A 10,974-nucleotide genomic window follows, 5' to 3' on the forward strand; every position below is an offset into this window, starting at 1 on the left:
ATATAAACACGTATTTACATAAAAGTGAGGATCACCCCATTCTTACAAAAGCCATGAATAACTCCAGAAGTTATAGAGAAAATAAAAGGTTCTAATTTTCAGGTTCTTTACCAGTTGCACAGAGTATTTGATCAAAAAGTTTTCCTTGCCAACCGACTGGCAACTTTTCTATGGTGCCACTTCAGAATATTTGTTTGGTGATAACAAGCCTTTGTTATTAGTAATTTATCCAAAGCCACAGGTAGGAAGAGATAAACTGTGCAAACAAAGAGGTATCACACACTGCCAGTACTGCTATGGTTATAAAAGGTACATTTCCCCTGAAACAGTAATAAAAAATTGAGAGGTTAACTGTGAACTAAGATACTGCTTAAATCAATGAAATTCACCCCAGCACAGAAGACTTAACACTCAGACCACCTTTGAGCCTTAAAATGGATTTTCGTGATACACGGGCCAGGAACTGGCTGGCTTGACAGGAAAAGGGAAAGGTGCTTTACATGCATGGGGAAGCAGCAGCCTCCAACTGTCTCGTGGATCCAGTCCAAAGACAATATGCGTAGCTTGTTGATTATGGCTGTCTGCAGAGCAGGCCTCTAATATATGAGCTTTGGGAAGCTGAACACAGGTGTGCTTGTAGAGAGAATGAATCCTTCCTGGGTCGGTCATGGGATCTTCCCTCTGTAATTCTAATCAATCAGCTCTGAGTAACACAGTCTGCTGGGGTGATGCTTTGAATGAAGCCACATCCATCCCTCCCCAGACCTATATTTTCCCCAATATTCTGGAGATGGTAATGTTTACAGACTACAAGTCACTGTATTAAGTTTGTATTAATATCCAATAGCAGGCAGGTGAAACAATAAAGAGATAAGCCATTCTAGAATACAGCTCATGTCTTTTTTTCACTTGATGCAAAAGGTCTTCTGTCATCTCATAGACATTTTTAGATGGCAAAAAGCTTTTTACATTTCCCCTAGTGTACCACATGCCACATGCTGGTCACAGTTTTACAGTTTTGTTGCTAGCAAGTTCAAGAAATGGATATTTTATTGACCGTTTTGTCTTGACACACAGTACTAACTCACCAATGCAGTTATCACTCAATTCAGGGGTTGTTATAACATCCCTTCAAAGTAAGAAGGCACATGCTTTTTCTGGCCTATGCCCAGACACATGCAAATTTATGCAAACATATGCAAATACACGTCTGCTTTTTTTTGTCAGTGGATATTGGCAGGTTTGTAGATACGATGTATTGAGAAGCAATAGCAAAACAGCAGAGAGGAGGGATGAGAAAGTTGAGAAGATCTCTGCATTTCTTAAGAGCTTTTGTTCAAGTCTGCTAAAGAGTTGTTTAAACAGTCCAGGTCTGTGAGACTGACAAGCACTTTAGAAAACCCCATCCCATTGAGCTAGTCAGTGGGTGATCAAGGAAGTTACTGCAGTGATTTAAGACATCTGCCCTTCATCTTATTGTTCAGTCCTGTTAGAAAAAATAACTTGTACAACATTGAGAAATCAGTGAACTATAATTCAGAATGTGTACTGAAGATGAGACACCCTCTGTGAAAGGGTTGTCAAAACATGGCTTTCACTCCCTTCAGGCATCTACCTTCAATCCTATTGACCCGGCAGAGACACTGTTGCCAGTTGATTGCACAGCAATTCACAAATCATTTCACAGAAAGAATAAGAATCTATCAAAAAGCCCTCTTAGTAAGAATGGGAACAGGAGAGCACTTACCGCATTGCACTCTGACCCTGCTGTGTACAGGCCCACAGAGCTCAAAGATTTTCTACATTGTCCATGCCTAAAAGCTATTGAAGACTCAAAGGAAGCCTCCATCTCCTACACTGGCATTAGCTCAGGTGAGGGTTCAGCTCCTCACTCTGAGTTGCGTCCAGACTGTTCTTTGCCATTAAAGCTGGAGACTTAGATTGGATCTGATGTCTCAAAGAGGAATCCCTTCACTGGGAAGCACTCAGAAGCCACACGAACCTGCGCTGCTGAGAACCTACCCCATGTACTTGCTCTGACAAGCATCTGTTTTCTTGAGGCGGGGTGAGACTGTGGCAGTAGACAGCTCCTTCAGCTTTCTTCCACACGTGCTAAGTAATGGGGTAGTAGCAGCTTGCAGGACCCCTTGCTTGGAGCTCTTGAGTTCGAATGTCCATTCACTCAGGTGAAATACAGCCATGGATGATGACTCAGTCTGACTTGACCTCTTCCATCCAGTTTTTTCCCTCCCCTCAGGTTCCTGCATTCCCAGGCTGGTATTTCTCAATGTTTTATAGCCAAACTACCATCTTGTGTTCCATCACCACTGTGGGCTTCAGTTGCCACCAAATCAAAGGTTGGCTGCACTCCGAACATTTGCTTATTTATATAACAGACATTTGCTTTGCTTGCCTCCTTGCTTGTGAGCAATGCTTGAGGTTTATTAGTATTCTTTGTTAACTAAATAAACTTTTCAACCATTTGAAAGCTCCTCTTCCAGCATCTTACATGCCACTCATGGCACACAGGTTGAGAAACACTGTCGTCTCACCCTGGTTTAAAGATTCTAGGAGCAGGGACCTTGGTTACCATCCTCATAGTTTTTCTAAGAGGCCTTGTGCAATCTTAGATTGGCAAGCTGAAGATGAAGCCATTCTAGAAACTGCAGGCAGCCTAGGATCTGGCATTTCGGCGACAGGAAATGAAAGCAGATGCAACTTTCCCTTTCTTCAGCAAATGCCTAACCTGCCAAAAACGTAGAATTTCATAACATACTGTCTGAAACTGCATGCAGACACCCCAATACATACATACACACACTTATATACATGTATATGTGTAATTAGGTACGGATATAAACATATCAGAGACTACAAGGAGCTCCAGGAGCCTTTTCATAACTGTAGGCATGAAACCCGATCATCCCTTGAGATTTGCTGCCATTATGAAAGAACTATACACTGATACCTCCTCAGATGTATTAGGAGTACCAGCTAACGGCTGCTTTGTGCTCCTTGATTATGGATTTACTGAAGTGGAGAACCCCCAAGCCTATACCACTTCAGTGTCAGACCCATGTCATATGACTCGGCCTCACTATTCCCCTGGTAAGGACTGACAGCTGTGGTGTGCACAGATGTGTTAGGGAAGCAGCAACAATGCAGATCACATACCTGATCCCCAGCTTTTCCAGAAGGAGCCATGTGGATTGGCTGATCATTGTCTAAGTTTCGGATGCTCGGGTCTGCCCCGTGGTCAAGGAGCAACTGGACGATTTCTTTCTGGTTCTTGTCACGAGGCAGTGCAGCTGCCATATGCAAAGCTGTATTGCCATGTGCCTAATGCAGTGTAAGAAAAAGATAAAGAAGAAAGAAAGAAAGAAAGAAAGAAAAAAAAAAAAAGAGAAACCTTCTGCTAAGGTGTGCCACCTACTCAGAATTGTCCTAGAAATGGACACTTGTGAAATGAGAGCTGAAGAAGCCTCACATGATTACTTACTGGGAGGTGAGGGCATATCCCTGCTCTGTTTCTCCCAGGTATGGCTGCTCATGCAGGAGATTTGTGGATTTAGATTTTTTCAGTCTGATAGACCACTACAAATTGGTGGGCATTGATGCTTTGGGTACAGCTAACAAATAGTCTTGTATCAGCAATGTTCCTAATTGATCTGCAAACCCCTGCTAAATCGTACCGTCCGTACCCTTATGTAAGGAGTGATCCGATGAGTTATTTGAGTAAGAGAAGGATAGAGGACATGTAACATGCATATTTATCCAGGTGAAACAATAGGAACTATTTCACTGGGAAACATTTAAGTCAGTCCAAGTGACACAAAACACATTATGCTGTGTTACCCATCACCCATGGGCTACGCAAGGATCGCCAATAGCAGACGCATTTGTGCTTCACACATCTCCACTACTCCCTTTTACAATCACTTGCAAGTGCAGAAAGTTGCAAAGAGACTTTGACACAAGTGAAAGCCAGACCCAATAGTGTATAGGTTATACGTGAGGCTCAGGCTGATGTCCTGGATACCAGGCATCTCAGATTGTGCAAGTCCACCCAGGTGACCAAACTCATGGCATTAGAAAGAGGTGCTTTGAAAGCCGTCCAGCTGAGCCAGAGGTCCAGCAGCCTGTGTCCCTCTGTGACTTTGTGTACCATGGACCAAAGAGGGCTGCAGGCATCTTGCTCTGCAGCAGACAAACTAAGTCATGCCAGGCTCCAAACCTTCTTCTAGTTCCTTCCCAGAGTGCTGAAGGTAGTGCTTGGCTTTATTTTCATGGCGATTGTCATTAAGCAGAGTCCTGAGGTCAAGGGCGTACTTAAGCATATATTGACTCCAGCTTTTTCAGTAAGAGGATTTGCACAGAAATCATAGGTAAAATTTGTGAGCCACGGGGGGGCGCAGGACGGAGCATGCTGAGATTTGTTGCAGAAAAGCTCTGGTATCACCAGACCGTGTAGGAATCTGTGCCCCTGCCTAGTCAGGTATGACTGGTAACGGTTTTAAATGAGAAAAACCTAATACGCAAATGCACAAGGCAAGGTATTTTTAGTCTGCAAGAAGTCTCATTTAGGCAGCTGTATATTTTTTCTCTCAGAAACAGTCACACATTTCTCATGAACTTGGAATGGTTGGACACAAATTGCAATGTGTATTACTATTTCAGTTGTTAAAAGGAATACATATGATTTTCAGGTCCTATTTACCAGTGATACATAAGGCACATTGAAGCACAAAACAAAATAGCAAAATCTTACCAGCTATTGTAAGACAAGGCATTTTTTACAAGCCCTGAACAAGCAGATCCTTGTCAATTTTATCATTCCATACAGTCAAGGGATAGTTACAAACTCTTTATAGGAACTCTCGTTAAAATGGACACATCTACATTTGTGGTAGAAGCACTTGAAAGCTTCCAAATCCAGGCATGAGGCTAAGAAAACAAGACAATCTGACAATGCCTGATCTTGAAGCTTCTCCATTGACTTTAATAGGGCTTATGTGAGACAATGTCCCAGAGCACCAATATGTGGACTCCAGGAAGCTTTCATGAGAAAAATACTTCAAAAGCCTCAATGCTTTTCTCGTTATGAAATCCACAGGGAAGTGGGTTTGGAATGAGACAACCTCAGCAAGCAGTGGGTGAGCCAGGGAAGCCAAAACATTGACTCTAGCATCCCTGTTTTCTTGTCGTCTTCATACTTGGAAGAGCTAAAAAGCCAGATGGGTATCAGACAACCTTGCCATCATATTTCTCACTGTCTCAGACAGCTTAACAACAAGACTGAAGACTCCAAGTGATCCTATCATAGTAGAAAGCTCTCACAGGATTGTGATCAGGAGACAACAGCAGACTCCCATGGACAAGCTAGCACCTGCCTAATGGGTCTTAAAAGATACAGAAAGAATGTAGTGAAAAGGCAGCGTAAGACCCCTCACTGTACAGAAAGACAGAAACTCAGTGTCATTACCAACATACACAAAGCAAAACATGTTTCCTCCAGTCCAACAGAAATCTGTAGGCAAAAAAGCCCATGAAGCTGCCCAGTATCTGCAGAGATGATAGAAAACATTCAATTCCTGTCTGATGGACACAAGCATATGGATGCTCTAGGGAGTACAAGCAAGGCTAAGAGACTGAAACTCTTGAAATGAAAAGCTAATGCACTGACACTCTCAAAACTGGGAGCCCTGGCCTTGTCCTCCCCTCCCTCTGTCCTTTCCTGCTCAAGGGTACACTTCTGCAGAAGCACCCAAATCACCCACTTAGTCCTGCTGAGATGGGGAAGCTAGGCAAGAGCCAAAGCACTGGCTGGTGGTGAAGAGCAATGTCTCAGCTAAGGCACAGGAATGTCAAGGTTTTTGCTTAGAAGGAAGGGTGAAGCTGATACATCTGCAAGATAGTGTCACTGCTTGGTATCTGCTCAGAGGTGAAGCATGGGGCAGCAAGGGGATGGGTGACACAACAGGAGCACTAGGAGGGTTTCTAGCTTGCTTTATACCACCTAGGAAGCCCTGCACTGAGGAACCAGTGTTAGCAAAACTTCATCTCAGTAAGCAGGGATGTACAGGGCACCTAAATCAGGGTCTGGAGCCCTCAGAATCAGTGCATACTACTTGCCACAGTGCATAGACTCTTACATGCTCAGCAAGGATGCAGACTCACTTCAAAGAGCTGGTTTCCCCATGCTTCACCTGCCTGGCAATGTCAGCCACTGGTTCACTGCCTGCAGAACATGTCTGTCTTCTGTTACTGTTCCTGGCAGCTGTTAGGGCTTGGTGGGCCCTGTGAATATTTTCATTCTCCAGGCTCAAACTCGCAGGCACAAACAGAGCCAGAAGACTTGCAAATAACATCTAAGCTAGAAAGAGCCACCATCTCCCTTAAGTGAAATAGAAGCTTCATCCTTCCTATGGATGGCATGTTTGACAGGAGAGATTACTTGATACATGGCTGCCCTAAACTGCCATCTTTCAGTATTACGTTGCTGCCAACAGCAAACCATTGCATCATTGCAGATCTGTTTTCTCAATCTTCAGCCTAATGTAATAAAGTTCATGTTCCTCCTTAAGTAACCACTTCCCATGTCCTTCCTCTTCCCTGGTTATCTCGCGCTCTCATTCTGTCAGCTTCTGCCTGCTGGGAGAGAGACCTGCATTTCATGACACAACTCACAGTTCAAGCCAGGTACTGCTTTCCAGGTGAAGTGTGTATTTACTGGAAAATGCAGTTTCTGGTTAAAAAAAAAGTTCAGAGTCAGAAACTGTTGCTCTTTTCTAGAAAAGAGATGTATGGGAAGAGAATAACTGGTTTCTGCAGGACCCCACAGATCTCCTAACACCTCTGTCTGCATGCAGCCTACCACTGTAGCACAGCTCTCACACTGCTCATGCATCTCCTCTGTCTGTGGATGCACACACAAATCCTGTCCATGCATGGGTGAACTCACCTTGTTGTTGACAAAGTCCTTGGACTTGAAAGCATCCAGCTCCAAGAAGTATCTGAGCAGGGAGATGTTCCCATCCTGGACTGTATAATGAAGAACTGTCTTGTTGCTTTTCACATCCTTTTTAAAAACAGAAGAAACAAACAAAATAAGAAAGACATTATATTAACCCATCGTGGAAAAGTCCACGCCAGCTCTGCAGCTAATGTGGAGCATCTCCTTCCCGTTAGTGGCCCTCTTAGTGTCCAGTGTTTGCTTCGGGCTGCAAGAAAGTAACTCCAAAAGGCATCAACTAACTCTGCAACCAGTCACTTGAAAGGGGAACAGGCTTGTTCTTTCTGTCAGCAGTTCATTCCTTCTCCAATTCTATAGTTTGAGCATAACACAAGCATCAGGCAGAGCTGGGGATAGTTCCCGTACAAGCAAACTGCATACCCATAACTGAGCTTATTCCTTACCCGGCTGTAGATGGAGGCTCCTGTCTCCACCAGGAGGTGGATACAAGACTCCAGCTCTTTGCTCCGGTGCTGAAGATCTTTCTGCTGCTCCTCTGTCAACGTTTGGGAACCCTGCTCCCGGAGCAGGGTGTTGTGGGACAGAACAGCACAGTGGAGTGGGGTATGGCCTGGAAAACCAAGAATGGGAGGGAGATAACGACAGTCCCGACACAGATACTGATGTACGGACAGGAAGTGAGGACTGGCAGAGAGTGAGTGTGCACCTCTGCACACGCGTTGTTAAAGCACAAGCCCTTCTCTGGTTTCAAAGGTACCATATTGGCTGTATAGACACTTTATGGGGCACTCTAGCACATGCTCAGTCCCAATTGTGCATTGAATCACCACTGAATCATCAGCACCACTGAATTTTGTGCCGTTTGAGCGCACAGCAATGACTGTCCCGCAGGCAGTTTCTGAGGCCACTCTGGCCTCCTAGCACACCACCAAATACCAATGAGCATCAGCCAATGAAATAGCTGATACAGTTTTTCCATTTTATTAATACCACTATAAAATATTTGTACAAAGGATCTTACCTTCAAAATCCTTCATTTCTAAATCAAGAGGGAAACCTAGTGACAGTATAACCTACAAGCAACAGAGAAATGGAAAAATTTAGTTCAGCAGAATACTGTCCAAGCCAAAGTCAGTCAAAACTAACAAAAATTTAAAACAAACAAGCAATCAGGTAATTATCATTTAATTACAAACTAAGCCCTTATTTGACACCAGATTTCAGTGCTGTGAATCTATTTCCTAACAAGGACATTCAGGGTTACACAAGATGATCATGTTCCTTGGTTTCCTAAACCCCACCTAAGTGTAGTATGCTATTAGGTTCTCACTTCAGAACAGTAAAATTAAATCACTGCCCTCACCTCAAGAGTGCTAGCCTCCTCGCTTTCATCCTGCATTAAGCAAAGGCACCAATAACACCAATTCATATTTATTCTGAGTTATTCTTGGCAAGGATAAATTAAAATCTCTCCTTGACATGTACAGCCAAACTTTATTACCTAGAAGTTTGCTGACACTGGAAATTCTCAGACTGGATTTATTTACTTTTTCTTTTTAATGTGCAGCAGATGTGCAGCAGTGTGACAGGTTAAAACCACAGCTTGTTGCAATGGCTGCAGCAATGGGGATGCAGAGCCTATAAATGGCATGAAATAGTGGAGATGAGCAGTGCTTGGATTTAGCAGAGAGTAAAAGTTTAAAATGCTTTAACTTAAGAAAATGATAGATCACAGAATCACAGAAACACTAGGTTGGAAAGGACCTTCAAGATCATCAAGTCCAACCATTAATCCAGCGCCACCATGTCCCCTAGACCATGTCCTGAAGCGCCACATCCACACGTTTCTTGAACACTTCCAGAGATGGCGACTCCCCCCCCTCCCTGGGCAGCCTGTTCCAATACCTGACCACCCTCTTGGTGAAGAAATTTTTCCTAATATCCAATCTAAACCTCCCCTGGCGCAACTTGAAGCCATTTCCTCTTGTCCTATCGCTAGTTACTTGGGAGAAGAGGCCAACACCCTCGTCTGATCTCATATCTGATCTGGATTCTATGTGATGCAGCGAAGTAGCTCCTTGTCTATATTATTACAGATAATGCATTTTTTGCTCTTGACTGAATAAAGGAAGTTGTTCAAATTACAGCATCTTGGCTGAGAATTTTTGCAGTGCAGTGACTCATCCAGAACCCTGTCAAGTTAGACAAGGCAGAGGACAGAATCCATCTGCTGAAGGATTATCCAGAATGGTTAGGGCTTGTGCTCTCTTTTCATAACAATACTATAGTATATCCTGACAAATATTGGCAAATAGCTCTGAGCTGCTTGATGATTAGAGATTGGTAGAAAAAACAATTAAAATAAACAAATAAACAAAACATAAAGCATTTCAAGGCTTTGACATCACCAAGAGGCAAGCCTATGTGAGTTTTCCCTTGTTATGTCATGGGGAAAAAAAATCAACAACAAAAAAACAAACCACAAACCACCACAAGGCACTCTGGGAGGCTTTGTTGGAACCATCTGGATGTAAAGCACTTTTCCCCACTGAATGAAACACCTGTTTTCCAAAGAACGCGCAACGTTACACATTAACTCCCTGCGCACGACTTAACCCAGGGCTCGTGCAAGGCAAAGCTAATGAATACTGGAAACGGACTGCCAGCATGCCAGGTACCCCCTGGTACTTCCACTGACACATTCTCAGAGGACCCTGTGCCCTGCCCTCAGGTAAACTCAGCAGCAGCTGGGCTGCTGCAATGAAGCTCTGCATTGAAGCTGGCTATATTCGGTCCTTACATGAATCAAGGAAAGTGCGTTGTATTAATTCCACTTTACGGCCAATAGCTAAGCATTTAAGCGTCCAAATAGCGTCCAAAAATTCCCACAGTGCCTTTTATAATGTGCTAATTTGCTCTTCAGCGCTGTTAGAGTCTGGCTAGCACACAACTTAGATGTAGACCCTGTCTACAGAAAAAGGTGAAGCAAGAGGGAACCGAACATCTGGTCATATAACTCATAAAATTCTAGTAGATTCTGGCCATACAGGAGTGTCTAGTTTCTCTCACACCCTGGAAAATCTTCCTCAATGGATCTTGGGTTTGTATAAAATGTGCAAAATGAGTCTCATTTTGAATCCTGTGCTGGCTCTGTCTACAGGGTCACATCTGCTCTCTCTCTTCAATTGGCTTGAGTCTGGACATAATTCGTTGCTCCTGTCTGGATGACACCAACATCAGGGAAGGTGTTTCTCACTGGCCTTATTGCTCCCTCTCCTCACACCCCACAACTGCCTGCAGTCTCTGGGGAACGCCTTCCAACACTTGGGGCTCAAGCCAGAGCAAGCCCACTCTGCCTGGCCTGCCATCAGTAGATTTAGAGCTATGATCTGCAGAAAGAATTTATTTTCCCCCACAGATTTGCTAAAGCCATTTCCTCTGTAACAGGAGCCTGATGTTAACTGCAAGTGTAGTCCTAAACCAGGAATAACCTGGGAAGTCAATTCCTAATACAATGGAAAAGGAGACTTTGGTCAGTCTTCATTGCTTACTGACATCTTGCCTTCAGTTATTTAAAGACACCAATATTGAGACTTTATTGTAGGTTTAAATTGCTAGCAATTAAAACCATAAAAACTTTTCCTACCTGAAGTACTTGGGCATACCCATATGTTGCAGCAAGATGTAAAGCTGACTGCCCTTTGTTGTCTACAGCGTTGACATCTGCTCCTGTCTGGATCAAATCATAGACAATAGCTGGCTGCCTGGCAGTGACAGCCACCAGCAGAGGAGTCTGAAAACAGCAGCACAGAATATAAGATGTGAGTATAGAAGCAGATGCTATCATAAAACAAAGAACAGGGAAAGGCAATCTGGGCTGAATGGTATCTAGAATCCCAGGGATTGTGGCACGTAAACCAAAGGCAGCTCACAGATTTTGAATCCCACATATAAGGACCCATGGCATCACAAGATGGGGGGCATTTCCCGGCTCCTGCTGA

The 10,974-nt window shown here is 43.7% G+C and overlaps 1 protein-coding gene across 1 annotated transcript in view; it reads right to left on the bottom strand.

Annotated features, from left to right (window-relative positions):
- Nucleotides 1–2,674: 2,674 nt before the first annotated feature.
- The window catches only part of NFKBID (nuclear factor of kappa light polypeptide gene enhancer in B-cells inhibitor, delta), an 8,921-nt gene continuing 621 nt past the window's right edge, over nucleotides 2,675–10,974 (bottom strand). Inside the window, 6 exon segments of the mRNA XM_010294612.1 lie at nucleotides 2,675–2,746; nucleotides 3,175–3,339; nucleotides 6,962–7,078; nucleotides 7,417–7,583; nucleotides 7,995–8,046; nucleotides 10,620–10,766. Of these exon segments, the coding sequence (XP_010292914.1) occupies nucleotides 2,675–2,746; nucleotides 3,175–3,339; nucleotides 6,962–7,078; nucleotides 7,417–7,583; nucleotides 7,995–8,046; nucleotides 10,620–10,766 (720 nt within the window).

Source organism: Phaethon lepturus, unplaced genomic scaffold (assembly GCF_000687285.1).
Source record: "Phaethon lepturus isolate BGI_N335 unplaced genomic scaffold, ASM68728v1 scaffold45589, whole genome shotgun sequence".
Taxonomy (NCBI): domain Eukaryota; kingdom Metazoa; phylum Chordata; class Aves; order Phaethontiformes; family Phaethontidae; genus Phaethon; species Phaethon lepturus.